General features: G+C 42.1%; 1 protein-coding gene across 1 annotated transcript in view; it reads right to left on the bottom strand.

The window, feature by feature from the left end:
- Positions 1 to 20,786, bottom strand: part of col15a1b (collagen, type XV, alpha 1b) — a 59,646-nt gene that overhangs the window by 28,609 nt on the left and 10,251 nt on the right. Inside the window, exons 2-4 of the mRNA XM_037083732.1 lie at positions 2,085 to 2,272; positions 1,486 to 1,695; positions 574 to 726 (exon numbers count right to left, since the gene is read on the bottom strand). Coding sequence (XP_036939627.1) covers positions 574 to 726; positions 1,486 to 1,695; positions 2,085 to 2,272 — 551 coding nt within the window. The remainder of the gene's footprint in view (positions 1 to 573; positions 727 to 1,485; positions 1,696 to 2,084; positions 2,273 to 20,786) is intronic.

A 20,786-nucleotide genomic window follows, 5' to 3' on the forward strand; every position in this document is an offset into this window, starting at 1 on the left:
CTCTCCTCTACATCTCACCCCTCTCCCTACCCCTTCATCATCTCTGTTCTTCCCTCCCTTCTTACTTCAGTCATCAAATGTCAGTTTGGTCTGGCAATGTTTAGTAAGCGTGGGTGCCTGGGTTAGAAGCATCTGCAGTGGTAAAGAAAACCATACGCAAGAAACAGCTGATGAAAACATCCTTTACTGGCGGTTTTTAATTTGCAATTTTTCTTGTTGAAAGGCCTGAATGACATCTTCTTGGAAACAGGAAAAACACATTTTTTTTTTTAGATACTCTGCTTGTTGTGCCAGTAATTTGTGCAAGATTTGGTCATAACGTTAATTGTTTTCGTCGACTGAATGCAGACGACGTGTCAGCCCTTTTTACATGATAATGAGAGGCCAGAACACACAAGCACACACCTACACACACACCACGCACAAATGTAATACTGGGACCAACTGCACACCCAGTCTGCACAGTGATATTGACACAGGCAGCCAGTCTCATTCTTTCTCCTTCTCCTCATCCTCCAAAACATACAGGGACACCCACAGACACACCTTCATTCAGAGGATTTCTTTACTTACCACAAAGTTGTCGAGCCCTGTGTTTCCTGCATTGGATACGAAAATGCCTGAATTGTGTGAGAAGGTGAGTCTGTCTGGTCTCCGATGGAAAGTAGCCCTCTCAGCTTCTCCACAGTCCATGTAGAGACGGACCTCATCATGCTCCACAACCAACTGAAAGTTGTGTGTATGTACAGTATGTATATTTACATATATATCGACACCACAGGTTAACATGTTTAAACTTTTTTTCAATACAAAAAAATATGTCAAGCTATAAAAGCTGACAATGGCTGTGCTTGTGATCATTTTTTCTGATGCTGTTATCTAAAGTTTGAGAAAGCTAGCTCCTAAAAAATTAATATGTTTTATATGTTTTACTGTGAAACAGTCCAAAACGCACCCCACAGAGCTCTGTGTATGTCATGGTCCAACCAATTTTATGATGTTGTTTTACTATAAATTATCTTGAGAACAATGTCCTTTTGTGTTCTCAAGATAAAAAGATAAATTAGATCATTATCGAGAAAATGAGATTTGTTATCTTGAAATAATGAGATGATTAACGTATGATCTAAAAATGGTAACACGGCTTCTGTACAAAACTGCTCAGTTCAAAATAAATAGCAATAAATCATATCTACAGAAAACAGGGGGAAAAATTACCTGATTCATTATGAATTTGCTATATGAAATGTCTGATCCAAGTGAGCCGAGATGTGACAAAGCCTTTTATGTCAACGTACTCAAAGGTTTAATTCTAGTCCCTTTTTCAACTGGAAATAATAACTGGAAATAATAGAACTAAAATAATCTAAACTGTTGTGTAGATGACCATAAACACATATAATAAAAACTCTGTATCCACTGAAAGTAAACCTTCACTACATAAATTTGTCATATACAGTATGTGCTGTATGTAGTAACACTCACCGTGAATCGTGTCCACTGGTCTGTCATGTCTGGGACACTGAATGCAGCAGCTTTGTGGCTGTGTGAAGCTTGCTCTCTGTCAGTGTAGTACAGTAAGATGCTCTGGAGGCCGTCACGCACTGGAGTGAGGGCCAAACCCAGCTCCACCACCTTCTGACGGGCATCTGTGATGGCAAAGAGCACGCCTCCTCTCTGAGTGGCTGGACGCACCTGGAATGGTAACATGGCAGATGCTCACTGAACGTTATTGCATTGGCATCCTCCTTCAATTGTTTAAAAACTACAGTCATACCAAAAGACATAAACACAATAATATGTGCCACAGAGGGTCCAGTAGAAATGAAACCACCATGTGAAAAAAGACAAAAGAGAAAAAATGTATACAAAAGAGAAGATTAAAGAGAAAACCTGAGAACAGAGAACATTTTGGAGCTGAACATAAAACCATGTTTTATGATTAAAATTCCACAAGATGGCGACATAATGTGACCTAACTGTCTTGAATTTTGGTATCTTATCCACTGCAATTAAAGACATTTAAAGAAAAAAAAATAGAGAGAAGGATTAACAGGCAGAGGGGTTCATTTTTCTAACATTACCGTGACAATGATGGCAAAGTCCCTGTAGAACGACCCTGGCACGAAGGTCTTGGTGAGGCGGCCAATATTGGCTTCGGGGCCAAAGTTGTAGGCAGGAAAACCCTCATAGCCAGGAGTGAAGGAGACGGAGGGAGGGAGAGGGACACCGATTAATTCCATAAGGTCCAGGTGACCTCCTGAGCCTCGCTCTGATGGAGACAGAGACAATGTTAAAATGTGTGAATGGAAAAAGCAGTTTATTGTACTCATTTTTTTTCAGATTATAATCATCAAAATCACCTACAAAACTGGTCAGAGAAACATTCAGTGATCTGAAGCTGATAGATGACAAACTTGGGTTGATATCGATTATCATTAATTCGATAATTATGATCAATGTTGTTATTATTTTAATAAGCAAATTCTTCCAATTTTTAATTGCTAGTTCTCCCAACTGCAAACGTGTTTTTTCCTGCTAGTGACAGTACTTGACTGAGACATCCACTTGTGCAGTATATGAACCGTATGTCTGAGGTGCACAGAAGCCGTTATGGCAGCTTCCTTGGTTTGCTACCTGTGTGTTGCTGGTTCATACCACTTATTAGAGTAAGGGAGAGAGAATAAGAATCATCTTGACGTGTCTTTAATTTGACTCGACCTGATCCAGACTCTGCCCACGCCTCGCTGCCCTCTCTGCCTTGCATCGACATAATCCTCCGAAACAGAAATGCGCACACAATGGCTGGTAATTAGAGTATTTAGTGAGTATCTGAAGAGATGGCTTCACATTCCCCTGATCCCCCCACAATGGAGCCTGTCTCCCGTAGAGACAAACTCTCACCTCAGCATTCCAGCCAGACTCACCCCTGCTACCTATATCTCTGTAATACACACACACACACACACACACACACACACACACACACACACACACACACACACACACACACACACACAGAAATGCATATGGATACACTGTGCACACATCAAACACACATCTCACCCACTTAAAAACACATAAACCCCAGACCAGACAGGCCAACATTTGGGGGTCTCTAATTCATCGACCTGACCAACTGGAAACACATCTGATTAGAGGGTTTAAAGAGTGTGTGTGTGTGTGTGTGTGTGTGTGTGTGTGTGTGTGAGGGCGTGCTTCTGTGCACCCTTGGCAATATGACAAGTGGAGCTCTGCACTTTTACAACATTTATTGTAGCAAACACAGATGGGCATTGAACAGAATACAAAAACACACACGTGCATGCGCACACACACATACATGCACACCAAAACGTTCACACCTCCAGTCCAGATGTGAAGTCATCAGTGCTCTGTAATGACTGAGAGGAACAGACACACACTGCTCTGGGGGAGCTACAACCAGCGTGCTGTCCCATGCATAGCCACAGACTGACACTGCACATTTAATAAAATGCAACAAAAAAAAATACATTGAAATGATTAATAAATAGTGATCAATGTTACTGTTTGAATCTAGTCAGAGGCAGACTTGGCAGCAGCGGTTTGGCGCTGATTATTAAGTCATAAGCCGGAGGGCAGCCATTTCAAGATACAGAAGGGACATGTTCACACTATTACTGCTGCGAAGAGTTCTCAACGTCCATGTTGGGGAAAAAAGAAGGGGGAGAAGGGAAATGTATGGGTTTGTGAGAAAGGCCAACGAGCTAGAATGACTGACAATGGGCCAGTCTTATACTCATTATCAAACTTAATTTTAACCTCCCGTCAAAAATTAGAAAAAAAAATTAAAAATGAGATCTACAAACCGTTTTAAAACACGCTAACATGTTAAGCCTCTTTTAGTTCAATGCTTTGACTTTCTGGCCCACAAAAGCTCCACTCTAATCAATGTGTAACACGGCAGATAGCAGCAGGCAAGCTCAAGAGAAGTTTAAGTTGAGGAAAAAGGTGCTTAAAGTTTTCAGGCTTTATGAGTAAACTGGGTGAGGGATGGTTTACTATTTCTGTACATGATTGTGTTGTGGAATGATAAATAAATGAACCTTATATTTTACAGCCAAGATTTAATTGAATTTAACTAAATATACAGCCATACAATTTTTTTTTCAGCTTCCAATCTACCATTTGGTGATATTTACCTTAGAACGCAATAAAAGAAATTCATGCACAGTGTTATATCTTGGGCTGCACAGTGGCCCAGTGGCTAGCACTGCTGCCTCACAGCTAGAAGATCGCCGGTTCGCGTCCCGATTGGGACGCCTGTGTGGAGTTTGTATGTTCTCCCTGTGCAAGCGTGGGTTTTCACCGGGTACTCCGGCTTCCTCCCACAGTCCAAAAACATACTGAGGTTAATTGATTATTCTTTGTCCGTAGGTGTGAATGAGAGTGTGGTTGTTTGTCTCTATGTGTAGCCCTGCGATAGACTGGCGACCTGTCCAGGGTGTCCCCTGCCTTCGCCCTAAGTCAGCTGGGATAGGCTCCAGCCCCCCCGCGACCCTGCAGAGGATTAAGCGGCGTACATATAATGTGTACAGATGATGGATGGATGGATGGATGGTGTTATATCTTACATGTATGATGTGACTTTATCAAAAGGGAAAAAAGGAAGAAAAGTCACCCGAGGTTAGCTGTGGCTAACGTTATCCTGCACAGTTTCACCAGCAAGTGCTGGCTGGATTCAGCTACCTTAGCCACGTATGGTTACCTGCTTACTTTGGTTTTAAGCTGTGTTTTGAAGAATACGAGTTTAAAATCCCGTTTTATCTCTTTTTGTGGCATAAACAGTATTATGTCATAAAACACATTTTCAGTCAGCATAAGACTTTGCCATTGTGGATAAACCCAGCGTAAACCACTCAGGACAAACAGGAGAAAGGTCAAATTCGCAACTAGCGGATACCGTTAGCTGGTGAAGCTAGCAGATAAATGCACAAACTAGCCACATATTTTCCAGTGGACTCACTTAGGAACAGACCAGAGCTGAGATGACAGTCAGTGTTGGACTTACATTTATCAGGTGTCCAGAAACACAACTCCCAGTGAATACTAGCTTTGCTCCTTGTCTAATGTATGTGTAAACAGGAAGCAGTTCACTAACATACAAGCTTGCTGGTTCGCCACTTATATCAGTCTTGCATTTTCAGTTGGTTCCACTGTTCACAAGTTGTTCTTGTTGCACAATGAATGCAGCTTAAAATAAAACTGTATCAAAAGGTGACCAAAACATTAAAGTACTCTCTTCTAAGCTAAAGTAAAGTACAGTAGTATTTCTAGTGAGTGTTAAAAGTAAAAGTACAAAGGTATTTTTGAGGTCTCAAAGGCCAACCTCAAAACTGATTTAATTTTCTTTTCACTGCTCATTTGGACACACACACACACACACACACACACACACACACACACACACACACACACACACACACACACACACACACACACACACACACAGGCCTACACACAATCCACAGAAGGTCTGTGGTAAAATCCCACTCTAATGACATCATATGATATGGATTTAGGACACTTCAACATGATTTACTTTGTTATATATTTTACACTGCTACGAACATGTACATTTCTGATCATATACTTGCATGACTTATTAATCACTTGATTGATTCAACACTCCTGTAAACAGGTGCAAACACACAACCTATTCACTCTTACTTACTGACTTCTATAGCAGAGTACAAACTGACTTTGAATCAGAGGGAACACCAGTTCATCTTATATCATCTTCAGTCAGTCGCCATATTGAGCAGTTGGCGAGTCATCTAATCGCTTACTCACTCCACATCACATTTTTCCACTTCAGCTCCCTTCTCCTGAACCTAATCCTCATCATGTTGGCCACATGGATTCTTGATCAGCTTGTGGAGACTTATGAAACCAATATTAACAACCCCCGCTAGCATTGCCACGCATAACCTTTTAAACCTACCATGACCCTGCTGTGCCACACAAAAGCTCCCTACTGCTTGGCGTGCTCTCTCTAGATTTTTCAGACTCCAAATGATTTAAGGCAGACCACATCATGGTATGACTGTGTCACATACCAGCCCAGCACACTACATAACCAGGGCTACTATTCTGATTCATTAGATACACTGGAATATGATTAGAGAGTGTTTGGGAAGATGAGCGATATCTGGGAAATCTTTCGTCGCAGTTTCCCTTAAATCACACATCAATATTGGTATAATCCATTCACATTAATGCTGCATTGCATCCTTAACATTTTTTTATACACATATTCAACAGTGACAGTTACTATTTTGTGTGTTTTCTGCATTTAAAATAGCATTTCACTTCCATTTGGGGACACTTAAAGTTTGTGAGGACACAAATTTCATGTCTTGTTTAAAGGTGCACTAATCAGTATATCACAACTCAGACTCAGTGGTAATGTTAGTCTGTGTCTTTTGCATGCATAAATAGGCAACTGGATGCTAAGAAGTTTTCTATATCAACCTCATAAGCTGGTAATTGTCAGAGTTGTGATTATGTGTTTTTCACACTGACTTGTTTTGTAAAATTAATGTAAAAATTAGTAGCAACTTAGATGTTTAATCACTTTTTTATCGGCCATATGTGAGCAGATTGTAACTTGGCATGAAAAATGAGATCTTCCCCATCTCTCTCAATTTTCTATACAGGCCTGGGGGTGATTTCTTTCAGTTGTTGTTGTTGTTGTTGTTGTTCACTCTTGCTGGATTTTCCATGACAATGCAAAAAATGTGACTTTATGCGTGTTTTTCAGGGGCCTCGTCTCAGTCAGTGCGTTTACATGCAAAGATTAGTTGGATTTCAGCCATAGTTCGACTATGCTGCTCAATCAGACAACTGCAACTGTCCAAGTAAACATGCCGGTGCGAAAATCGAATTACTGGCCGAAGCATGTCATACCCCGGTACGATAGGTGGTGCTGTACCCATTTCAACTAGTGGTAATAGAGTCACCTCCGGCAGACCTCTTTACGTCACCGGCTGCCTCAGCATTCAAGACAGATGTCATACGAAGAGCGAGGAGAAGCTACATCTTTGTACATTTTGTATATGGTGTACATGATAATTACACAAACTAGATGAACAATGGCGCTCTTGCTTACGGTGATTTCAGAGGAAAGCCGCCGCCACCGCCCTTCAACTTCCAGCTCACGGCCTGGAAAAAAGTCCAGAGCCTGCGCAGAACACAAAACCCAATATTTTTTTTCGAATTATCTAAGTGTGTTAATCCGACAATGAGAAATCCAATCCGGTCAGATTTTAGTCAGACCAAGCCGTATACATGCATTTTAAAAATCCGATCATAGTCGGAATAACCCAGTAATTCGGTTTTCTTGAGTGTCATGTAAACGCGAATGCTATGCTAACGGTGAGCAACAGTCGCCAATGTTAGTTTAGAAATGGAGTTTGCAAACATAAAACTACCGGCTTCTAGCACAAAATGGCAATTTAGCCCTTTAAGGGACTTATTTGATTGACATCATTTATATAATGTCATCACTAACTTACATTAGGGACGTAACTTATTTGACTTATGCCATGTACACGCCTAACCAGCAAGTTCTGTTGTCTAAACCTAAACAAACTGTGAATGTTATGTGTTTAATTTTAATACCTTGTGGACAAAAGTCACCTGACAACAGAGGCTAAAGAGAAGAATTTGTGGACTACCTAGTATATGTATAATTGGACTTTAGTGTATGCACTGCACACAATTAAGTTGTTGACATTTGTACAACTTTGCAGACTGGTGAGACCAGGCTTGCTTTCTATAGGGTCACAAGCCAAAATGGTTTGGAACTACTGGTCTAACTTTCGCTTGCTCTATGAGAGCTGGGAAAGCAGCAGAGAATGCAACTATTATGGAACCCTCTTTAACAATCCCAAAAAACTCACCACCCTTCCAGTGTTTCAATGGTTTGTATTGGGCCCTGGCTTTGCTGTGTCCACCCGTGTTTGCCTCTGGACGTAATGTCCCAGGTTCTGCAGTGCTGTGCCTAAAGACTGATACTCCTGGGCTCGGTGTAGGGGTCAGCACAGACCCCTCTGTCTGAGTGTTAGCCTGCAGGGCTTTCTCTGCCACTCCGTTCTCCGTTACCAGCCAATCTGTTGCCCCTGGGGTGTCACTCATGGAGGTGATAGATTGAGATGTGACGGCGGGAGGAATGGAGGAAGGAGAAGAGCTGGTGCTGGCTTTAGGGTTCGCCCAGATGAAACTCCACCATTGGGCTCGTGCAGGAGAGGAGAGGAGGAAGGAGACAGCAAGAGCAAGGTGAAAGGCTCCCATCCTCTTGCTATGTCTTGCATGAACTGTGCAAATGATCCAGTTAACTGTGGCAATGAAACACTACACATGTGCACACAGGCAAGACACGGTGCTCCAGCTTTGACAGGATGCACATGGACAGTCCTGCAAAGTGTGTAAAAGTAAATCCAGGAGATCCAGGGGAGTAAAAATATTCAAGGAACAACTGTCAGCTTGTCCCTGTCCTTCTGTCTGTTGTTTCTTCTTCCTTTCTTTACTTTTCTTTTCCTCACTCGTTACGTCCTCACTCTCTCTATCCGTTCTCTGTCCCTTGGCTCTGTTTGTGACTCCTTGACATCTCTCTCTTTTTCTCCCTCTCCCTCCCCTCCTCTCTCTCTGTGTAATTACAGACTCCCCCTCCTCTGGCACTCTACAGCAAAGCACACTTGATTTTCTCTCATTCGGGCAGATTAGAGAGTTAGTTAGTCCGCTACACCGTCCTTCTCCCCCCCCCTTCTCCTCCTTTTTCCTCCTTCACCTCCTCCTTTCCTCTCTATCCTCTCTTCCCATCTGTGTTGCGTGTATTCTCTGGGTCATTCTTGTGATCTGTTGGTCTGTCCCTCATGCCACATCAGCCTTTACACAGAATTAGGATAAGGTGCATTACTAATAATGCTGCAGGTGCAAAAATGTCAACAATAAAGCACCTTAAGGGGCACACATGATTGATTTTAAAAAGAGACATCATCTTCTCATCTAATACTCAAGTCATGAGACATGACGAACCAAACATAACAAACCTGAGGGTCAGTCATATGTCTTGAGCTGTACAGTGACTGGAGTTTGGTGATATTTCTTGACTTGTCCCATAAACAATTCAAACAATTTGCTGTCTTATGTCAAAGGGAGAGAATATACTGTTGTTTTATCCAGCTCCATACATCTTTAACGCAGTTATCCCTGATTTACATGTAAATAACAAGATAAAAGAAGATGGGTTCAGTTTTTAGACTTTTGTTTCCATGTATGCACTACCCCTGACATATGATGATGATTTCAATCAGTATAACTTTTATTTCTCCTCATTCGTCTGATACTCTCACTAAGCCTTGATCCATTCTTTCATTCAATTGGAAATGGCCGCTGCTGTCACAAAGAACAGCTGGATCATTCCTGGTTTAAACTTTCAACGACATAGGTACTGAATAAGTCTGCTTTTTTTATCCTGGGAGATTTTGTGACCGGTGGCAGACGAAATAGCAAAGTGAAAACAAGGTTTATCAGGAACCTCTCAGAAAACATTTACTTACTCAAGATCACTCATCATTACTGTTTTAAAGTGTAAACAGTGATGTCAACCACTCTGACTGCTTCTTAAATCAGTGTGATTATGGCTAAACTGAGGTTAATGATGATGACTCGATCAAGTCTTTATCAACAACGCTTTATCAGCAACATTTTTTCTGCTGCAGCTCACTGATCATGGAGAGAGGGAGAGAGGCCCCATGTTGCTGATGACAAAGGGATGCCTGTTCTGTCGCATTATGCTTCTCTAAATGTTTGCTGAGGTCCAGGATGACGGTTGGACTGCTGCCGTGGATCATTGAGTGGAGGTGTTTGTTCAGGATCATGCTTTAATTCAATATAATACTATACTTCTCGGGGGGAAAAAACCTCTGAAACCACGAGTCTGCATCCTTTCTCACTTCAAGTTAAGTTTGTTTTGGGTTAAGATAAATCCTAACCCAATTACAGGAAACAATCCCAAACCGCAAGGCTTTATGGGTGTATGGCACAGCACTATCTGCTCAGGCGATGCGTAATATAAACATATCGTGTAAAAGACAAATCATTTTTCTTCACGTTTTCTGTCATTTACACTTGGTCCACCTGCTTTTATGCATGTTTCAAGATATGCCATACATTTATAAAAAATTACAACTCAGAATTCCACAAAAAGCTGATTGAAATCATGTGATTCAATCATGAAGCATGTGGCTACAACATCCACTGAAGCCTCCGCTCTAACTGGAGCACTTGGAGACGGAAACATCAGATCTGGGTGAAGGAAACTGTAATAACCCTGAAATACATGAAACAAAACAATTTACATGATCATTTTTACATTACTACCAACAACTGTTTATCTAAATGAACCACCTCCAAATTGATGGTAGATGCCCACTTCCCTCTGCGCCGTAATACAAAATGGAAATAATACCTACAGTGTGTGAATTTCATGTGTAGCAGGGGCATAATTTCTAGAGAGAGACACTGTTGAAATTTAAAATCAGCTTCTTTAGTGCAGGGGTCTCAAACTTCCAGCCTTACTTTAACCCTAACCCCCCTGACCATCTTCCGGCCCATGACCTAATGTCATAAATATAATATAATCTGACCGGCAGAATTATTATTTAATCTATATTTAAGTGTTCACACTAATTGAAACTACAACTTTGTATGCAATATGAACTGAATTCTATTTACAAACAAGCAAGCTGACTTTTATTTTGAAGTAGATTAGTCCAAGGAAATGCAATGTGTTTAGCTAGCACATGTCATTCTTCAAAAATGTGTCTACACAGGAAGGACTGCAGAGCAAAATGGCGGTCATTTTGAAGCATTTGATGAAAGTGGATCCATTTTAAATACGTTTAGGGGAAGTATTTTTATAGTTTGTGGGAGTTTGTAATAGTTACTTCTGTTGTCAGACTGTTGGTTTTTTAAAAAGGAAAATGACGGTGGAGGCGGTGGGCAAGTAATGTAATCAGTGTAAGCCCGACCTGGAACACCTACTAGGGGGCATTAGGGGCATTGGGGGAAAAGCATATTTTCTGTGGCATTTTTGAAAATTGATTTCAATCCATATTTTCAATTATTGTTAAAAACTTGCGTCACTCATTAAAACTGAAAACGACGGCCAATCCTCACAGGGCATCAACAATTCTTGACTTGCTATTTTGAATCCCTTGTAGCAAAACAAAACAGCCACAGAGATACAATCAGAGCGTCCCACACAGTTATTACGTGTATTGCGCTATTCATGCTGCTACTGACTCAGACATTGTGGCTGTTGCAAGAGGAAATCTGATTGGCTGTTGACAGCAACATGATAAGCCGTGGCCCACTTTTCTCAGCTGAAAGCTTGTTGACTGCGCACACATTGTTATTTTTTGCTGGTTGTTCAACTTAGAGATTAATCAAGACTTGCTGATTGTTGCTTTTAATCTGAATACTAGACTACTGTTGGTTAAGCTTAAAGATCAACTCTACATCCAAGGATATCAGTGACCCCTATAACCCTATAATATATACAGCATATTTAGGCCACTTAGGGGAAAGAAAACAATGACTGATATATTTTTGTACCGTTACACAAACACTGCTGTAGGTGCAATCTTGAGTTTGATCAGAACCTGGGAGCCATGCTGGTCAGAACACAACAGTTGGAGGGAAGAAAAAAGGGTGGGGTGGTCTCTAATGGAGCAGATGATAGGTTTAAGATTTAAAGAGAGGGTAAGGGAGGAAACCCCCAAGGGGGAGAAGCTTGATTAGTCATGGATTAGCCGCAGAAAGGGGGTGTGGAATGGGATGGGGTGAAGATGGGTTCGAGGGGGTCAGGAAGAGAAACAGGGATGGGAGGGGACAGATTGTGGGGGATGCTGACAATCCTTCACAACATCCTGCATATGTACTGTATAATCATAGCCTCTCAACTTCCTACCAACCACTGAGCCTTCTCAGGGCCTAATTAACCTGAGCTGATCCGAGGGCGTCTTTTCTGAACATAATGCCTTGCAATTATACTGTTTTATTTATACATGGACAAAAAATAGCAGAAAAAAAGTTGTAAACATGACAGTACTATATTATCACCTTACAAAGTTGTTGTGGCAAGTTTGCTGGCACACAGAGTCCTATTAACACAACCAGCAAACATGGAGTCCAACATTCACCATCCTTTGGCTCCTTTTATGTCTCCAACAACCTCTGAGAAGAATATATGGTGCTGTAGCAGTTCAGTGCTCCGCTTTAGTTAGCTGGGTGCTAATTTTGTATGTCTGCTGGATAGGTATCATTCAGTAGATTTGTCATTGCTAAAAACTGTTTCTGCTACAGCTGGGGTTTGTGAGAGCAGTGAGAATGCTCTCTACAGTATCTTCAGGATCCAGTTTTCCCTCACAAAGAATGCAAAGCAACTCCTGGTCCAAGCACTGGTCATCTCCCACCTGGACTACTGCAACCCACTCTTGGCTGGACTCCCAGCCTCTGCCACTAAACCATTGCAGCGTATCCTTATTTTAAATCTACTCAAGTTCTCCCATGTCACACCCCTCCTCTGTGACCTCCACTGGCTTCCTGGTGCGGCCTGAGACCGATTTAAGATGATGGTACTGGCCTTCAAGGCCGTAAACGGAACTGCACCCATCTACCTCCAAACAGTGGTCAGACCATGTAAATGTAAACTACCGGAAGGTTTGAAGGTTTACTCTGGCAGCCACCAAACTATAGAGCAGCTTCTTTCCTGTGGCTATCTGACCCGCATCAGTCAAAATCTGAATGGGGACAGGCTGTAAACACAATACACAGACACAATATGTATGATTTTTTGTTTGAAAATGAACAGCAGAATGTGAAAGAAATTACATTTTAACAACAGCAAGACTTCCCTGGTGCACCTAGCTCCCAGTATGGACTGCTAGCTTCACCACCTAATAAGCTAACGAGCTAACGGTAGCTACAGTTAGCAGTTCTTCATGCCCAGAGGAAAATTTTACTGCTCAAAGCTTGTTCCTTTACAGCTATGGAGCCGTAAAGGAGCTCAATGAGAGTTCTCATTTCAGTTTTAACATAGTCTTTTTTGGTCTCAAACATTTCTCATTAGTTTCTCCTAAAATTCCTTAGGAGCAATAGGTGAGACTTGAGACTTTATCACTTAAACCTTGCTCCTTTCCAGCACTGGGGAGACATTCTGAAACCACTAAGAGCTTGATGAGATCTTCTTTGAAACTTACAGGGAGCCCAAGCTGAGATTTTCTGCACCTGTTTCTCAGGAGAAACAACTGAGAAATTTGTATAAATTGAGTATAAATTGGAGTATAAATTCAACAGGTGGCCAATTCTACCATGTTGCTCCTTTAAGAATTAATAAATAAATAGCCAGTGTGCTCGCTGATGGTCTTGTTTGCTCATGTATGTCATACAGAGGCATCAATTTTAAATTTAAATTATTTTTATAACTAGTTTAAAATTCCTAACCCTTACTTGCAGAAAAAGTATTTCTGCGGCTCCACAAGCTAAAGTTGTTGTTTAGGAGTTACTGAGCCATCACCTACAAAACCGGTACAAGTGTCCTTTTTCAAGGATATGAATAAACCAAAAGGATGTAAGGGATCATTAACATGGCCTCTATCAGGCATTATAGTGTCAACAAATAGCAAAGTGGACACTGTCATGTGCAGTATCTGGTGAAAAGCTGCCACATTCTTATGAGTATTTCCCGACCCTTTTTTTCCTTTGCATTGTGACCCCATTTAGGGGCCTCTGGATTCCAGGGCGAGTAACCCCTTCACCCTTCACCTCTGTCTCACTTCCCGCTCTACCTAGCAACCATCCCAACAATAAAGTCTAATTGGTTTACTGTCACAGCTTATCGCATGGTGATCCTATGAATTTATTCACAAAAATGATGATTTAGATGGCCTCAGAACACAGATGGGAAATCACATGATCCCCATGTGACATTATGACTGTATGTGACTGTGACTGTGTATATGAAATTCTTAAATCAGTTAAAATACTACTAACTGCTTTGGATAATGTCATAGATCACATAACCCTAACCTATTGATGGGAAGCCGTAACAGTGATTTTAGCCCTAAAAAGGAAAATTATGCATCTGTGTCTCATGCATCTTTACCAAAACATTTATTTGCATATCAGCTTATCACTTATTGTAACTTCTGAGCAGGACATTAACACAGGCCAATTGAAAAAGAACCTGTAGCACAGCCTTGCTCACACATGCATACACTCTGCCACCACCTAGTGGCCATAAACAGGACTGCAGGCAGATCACAGGGAAGAATAGATCAAACATCGTATGTCCTGTCATGTTCTCTCAGTAGAAACAACCAAAACAGGATCTGCATACAATGTACATTTCTAAGTAAATCTAGTGAAAGCATTAATTATTATTCATAATGTATAATTTCATCAAGTAATGAGCTCTGAGTCAGTAGTTTCCAACTAGGTGAACCCCAGGTGGAAACTTAGGTGTGAACATTTTTGTGTTTAGAAGGAAAATAATTAAGATTACAAATTTTTAGTTTATTCAATGTCAAAATTACCAACTAGAATGACAAGCAGTAGAGAACATACCTCCACCAAGGCCCAACAGTGTCCTTAAAATCAGTCAGGTCTTATCATATATCAAACTCTATTTCACCATATGTTCACTCTAAATGTTATCCCACCCATAACTGCTCTAATAAACTACCAGGCCGATAGTGTCTAGAACCAGTTACAACACCTAAACACCATCTTCTGGGACTGACAACTAGTTTACAAAAGACCAAAGATGTCAATAGATAGATAGAAAGATAGATAAAAGTGATATAGTGACAATGGGTGGATGGTGATATTTATATGAATGCAAGCTTGACCAAATCCAAACCTAAGATTGTACAGGAACACTGACTTTTATGTAAACTTTGTTGATAAAGAAATCTTTGCAAGTATAAATGCTGATGAAAAACACTTGCGCTCATAATAGGGCTGTGTGCATGTCAGACTAGTAAGTAAGATAAAAGAAACAATGGCCAACAAATTGTGCAGCAGTCTAACTAATGTCCAAGATGGTCATTTAGAGTGTTTATTCATGTTTCCGTGTGCTCCTACGTGTGCTTCTCAGTGTACAAGTTGGTCTGCTTAGATAACAATTAGAGCGAAAGGGGTTTTGGCCCACTGGAGGGTACGTTTGTGCCAGAGCAACACAAGAACTCTTTTCTAACACACCACAGATGCTAACAGTGTTTTGACAAACCCTCTCATTTGCATACAAATGCCACCAATGACCAAATGATTCATTCAACTAAATAAGATGAACTGCAGCGTTTAACTCTGGACATTCATTCTTCAGACGTATCAAACATAATCCGTGCCACTCAAAGGGGCTTTTAACATTTGCTTTCCTTTGTGCATGTGTGTGATTCTTCAGTATATTTACTATGACCCAGTAAGTTTGATTGACACATCCTCCTAACCAACCCTGAGGCAGAAATTGGGGGAGGCGGGCTGCAAGCTTCAACAGAGAGGACCTGTTCTCAGGTAATGATATACCACACATGCACATTTTGAAACACCCTCTCTCTCTCTCACACACACACACACACACACACTGTAGCCACCGCACAAGTAATCAATGAAGTCTGTGTTGCAAAGCTGTTTTTCTCATGCGACTCCCCCTCCATTTCTGCCCCCCTTCCGCTCCTCCTACGATGTGTTTTCATTTCATTTTTCTAGGCCATGATCTGTGTCAGGAAATGTTGGAGTACTTTTATAAGCTCTTATTGGAAAGGACAGCCAAGAAAAGGCCGTTCAGCCATTAAAAAACAAACGTCCGGTGAGTCATAATTCACATTTAGTCTAGTTCAGCCAATAAAGCCACTTATATGCATCAAAAACATGACCAATAAAGACAGCACACGAGTAAGGAAAGGCTAGCAAGAAGGGTGTGTCTGTGTGAGGGGTAGGCTTGAGAGTAATAGGAGGAGATTATAATTATATGGGGCATTATGGGGAGGGGGCCTCTGGTCAACTCAGTACTTGTAAAAAAAACACTATGATTTATTTATTTTCTGTCCTTAGATATCTCTTTATCCTAATCTGTTTACTATACACAATATATACGTGCCTAAATTAACTTTATCTGTAAATGAGTCCAATGCTACATATGTAATTGTAAGAACCATGCAAATTAATCTTAAATCTTATTAAAAGCAGTATACCATTAATTGCACTAAGCATATTATTGAAATCCAGTGTAATTGTTATCTCTGCATTAAATTGCCTCTGAATATATCGACCGTTTTAGTAATTAAACTTATTTTTTGAAACATTATTTGCTTTCCAATCATTATTTAAAGATCAGAATTCATGTCATGGTCCGTAACCGCTTATCCCTTTCCATGGGGTCGCGGGTGTTGCTGCTGGAGCCAATCCCAGCCTTGTCTCAGGGCGAGGGCAGGGTACTCCCTGGACAAGTCGCCAGCTCATCGCAGGGCCCTGACTGATGAGCAATATGGGATTCAGTATCTTGCTCAAGGACACTTCGACACACAGCTCAGCCCTGCCTGGAGCCGGGATTTGAACCAGCGACCTTCCGATCACTAGTCGACCTGCTCTACCTGCTGAGCTACAGCCGCCCCCTTGTAATTCATTATTTGTTTTATATTTTGGAAGTTTCAGTCCTCCTCACAAATTGGCCCCAAACAGAATTAACTCATTTTAGAAGTGTTTGTTTAACCAAACTGCTTCAGTAATATTTTGTAAATACGAGTCTGAGACTCTGATGTGGTCTGTGACTGACTGATGGGACTAAATTTAAGAATAAAGGGAGAAAAAGAAATTATAGAAAAACATCCTTTCGGATCTGTCTGGCGTTCGGCGACCCTTGCATGAGAGGGACGGGATCTGTCTGTCCCATTGAATCATCTTTTGTGTCCAAGACAGCAGGTGGGAGACAAAAAAATGCTTGGAATGTCAGAGATGATGTGCACATGCGTAGACGTCCATAATGACACACACACACACACACACACACACACACACACAGTTGCACACTCCCACATCCTTTGAACCTCTGGCTCAACCTCCGAGCTTGGTGAAGACAAAGGAACTACCTGCGGGCAAAGGAAAAGATTGCTATGGCCAAAAACACAACAGTTTGTGGAAATATAATGATCATGGTCAATGGTAGGAGGACCAGTGGTTTCACTGAAAGCAGAAATATCAGGAACAGTGTTAACCACTATCAGTACTTCTGTCATAGTAGTAGAGCTAGTTGTGTAGTTTATCTTTTCTTTATGATGAGCCAATTTCTGTCAGCCTCAATGTTGTCTTTATTATACTTTTGTGTCTTGGAGCACATGTGCAGGCACTACCTTTTTTCATACAACAAACTAATCTTAAAGATGGGAAAAGAGGGGGAGGATGGGCAAAGCAAGAGAAAAGAGGCAGATCCTTCTTTCGAACAGAGGACAAGAAAAGAGGAAAAGATAATAAGAGGAGAAAAGAAATCTTTGGAGTCAGAGTGGTTATCAGAAGCAGAGTAAGACCCCAGGGCAGGATTAACCCAAACAACTGACCTGCCCACACACACACACACACACACACACACACACACACACACACACACACACACACAAAGTAACCAAAACTGTGGATGCTAATAGCCAGATATGTGTTCATAAACAGTTTTATCTACTTCGTTGTACATGTCGTACTGGCAGTAGTGCACCATTTTGAACTGGCTGTGTCATTAAAAAGCATATCAGGAAAGTGGTACTGACAACTCATCTTAAATGAATGTCAGACCTGAGTGCATTTCACGAAAGCCTGCAGCACTTATTATTAAGATAGTTTTGTATAATGTCTGGGGCAGGCATCCAGACAGTGACTTTAGTCATGGGAAGTCATGGGGCCAACATAACACAGCTTCTGACAAACACAATTGACTAGACAGGCATGTAGGTTTCTGTCTGGATGGTGGAAAGACAGTGCTTGTGTGGTCAGCTATCCACCGACTGAGGTTTTATTTAGAGATAAAGGATATTCTCAACAGGCATTATTTTGCATGTATAATACAATGTTATTTCACTATAAATTCACATATTATTGAATAAGATTCACTGATCGATATATCCATGGTAATATAGAGCGCTATTTGAAAAAATTATTCAAAAAAAAAAAAAAATAAAAAATACACACACACACACACACACACACACATATATATGTATCTTTAAATCAAAATCGGTCAAAATCAAGTCATGTCTTCCTCCTGTAAAGCAAAAACTCGCGATTGCTCACATTAGCTTCTACTAACTGATCACAGTCATTAATACCATGCCATCCACCATTCGAGCATCTTCATCTTTAAGTGGTGAGTGAGTGGCACAGGGCTAAGCTTTCATATTAAACAGACGGTGTTTTGCCACCGAGGAGCTTCCCGACTACCTCAGTGACTTCAGCTTGGGTGATGAATGAGTCAACCTCTGAGTCCTCAGCCTCTGCTTCCTCTATGGAAGACATGTCAGTGGGATTGAGGAGATCCTCGAAGTATTCCTTCCACTGCCCGACAATGTCCCCAGTTGAGGTCAACAGCTCCCCACCTCCACTGTAAACAGTGTTGGTGGAGGACTGGCCTGCCGGTACCCGTCAGCTGCTTCAGGAGTCCCCCGGGCCAACCAGGCTCGATAGGACTCCTTCTTCAGCTTGACAGCATCCCTTACTTCCGTAGTCCACCAACGGGTCCGGAGACCTTACAGCCACAGCTCCGGACAGCCGCGTCAACAATAGAAGCGGAGAACATGGTCCATTCGGACTCAATGTTCCCAGCCTCTCTCGGGATCAGGTCCAAGCTCTCCTGGAGGTGGGAGTTGAAGACCTCTTTGACAGAGGGTTCTGCCAGACGTTCCCAGAAGACCCTCACAATACGTTTGGGTCTGCCAGGTCTGTCCAGATTCCTCCGCCGCCAGTGGATCCGAATCACCACCAGGTGGTGATCAGTTGATAGCTCAGCCCCACTCTTCACCTGAGTGTCCAAGACATACGGCCGGAGGTCAGATGACACGACCACAAAGTCGATCACTGACCTCCGACTTAGGGTGTCCTGGTGCCACGTGCCCATATGGACACCCTTATGCTTGAACATGGTGTTCGTTATGGACAAACTGTGACTAGCACAGAAGTCCAGTAACAAAACACCACTCTGGTTCAGATCGGGGAGGCCGTTCCTCCCAATCACACCCCTCCAGGTAACACTGTCGCTGCCCACGTGAGCGTTGAAGTCCCCCAGAAGAACGACGGAGTCCCCGGTTGGAGCACTCTCCAGTACCCCTCCCAGGGACTCCAAGAAGGCCGGGTACTCTACACTGCTGTTCGGCCCATAAGCCGAAACAACAGTGAGAGACCTATCCCCAACCTGAAGGCGCAGGGAAACAACCCGCTTGTTCACTGGGGTAAATTCCAACACATGGCGGCTGAGCCGAGGAGCTATAAGAAAGCCCGCACCAGCTCACTGCGGGCAACTCCAGAATAGAAGAGAGTCCAGCCTCTCTCAAGGAGTTCGGTTCCAGAGCCCAGACTATGCGTAGGGGAGAGCCCAACTATCTCTAGCCGGTCAACCTCTCGCACCAGCTCAGGCTCTTTCCCCCCCAGTGAGGTGACATTCCATGCCCCCATGGCTAGAGTCACCATCCGGGATTGGGTCGCCGGGGTCCCCGGCCATGACCGCCACCCAAATCACACCGCACCTGCCCCTTCTGGACCCTCCAGCAAGTGGTGAGCTCACTGGAGGGCGGCCCTAATATTTACAATACATATTTATTTTTTCCATAACTGAATAAACAAGCTGTTCTCAGAGGAAAATAAGTTCACAGAACACTGTTTGAAGCTAGAAAGGTTGCATCGTCCGCAAAATACAAACAAAGTAAAACAGTTTAGAACTGTGTGGTCATTTAAAAACTGTTTATTCAGCCATGAAAACAAAGAGAGTTTGTGAATTTAATTTCTTTAGGCAGAAAAAAAGCTTTCTCTTCTTACAAGAATTTCTTCCCCAAAACTACATAGCGCTCCTTTAACATTTAAGCCCCAAGCCAGTTTTCTAGGGTTAAGGTTAGGGTTAGGGTGATTCACAAAGTTTGATGTTTAGTTGTTCATTTGAGTAGTGTTTGGGCTGTGTTATAAACATGTTTTTTACACACTGTATCCCAGCTTCTACTGTTTAATTTGATATAAAATATGACTCTATTCTTTCATAATTGGTACAGTAGTGGCTCTGTGATTGTTCTGCATGTCTTAAGGGTTAGGGTTAGGTTAGGGTTAAAAACCCCAAGGTCCCCCAGTTGGGGGGACTTAAATCAGTCCTGAGGTAAGTGACATGTGATTACAGCACGCGCTTTGCAATACGAGAGCTGATTGGGTTATTGGTGTACAAGTTTCCTGCCACTCCACAGGTTATTAAGACAATAACCAACTGACTCAGACAGGGCCACAGATGAACTTTTGACTTGGAACACACACGTGCAAACATCGCACACACACCGACAAGTTCAGTCAGTGCCACACTGTAAGGCCTACAACATATTTGTGGTAAAAGAATGCATTGTTTGGAGTTGTTAGGAGGTCAGAGGTGGACATCTGCAGAGGGACAGTTTCCATTACATCAAGTGTCCATGGCTTTCACCCCATTCCGCTCCCCCCACCAC

Source organism: Acanthopagrus latus, chromosome 21, assembly GCF_904848185.1.
Source record: "Acanthopagrus latus isolate v.2019 chromosome 21, fAcaLat1.1, whole genome shotgun sequence".
In the NCBI taxonomy this organism is placed as follows: domain Eukaryota; kingdom Metazoa; phylum Chordata; class Actinopteri; order Spariformes; family Sparidae; genus Acanthopagrus; species Acanthopagrus latus.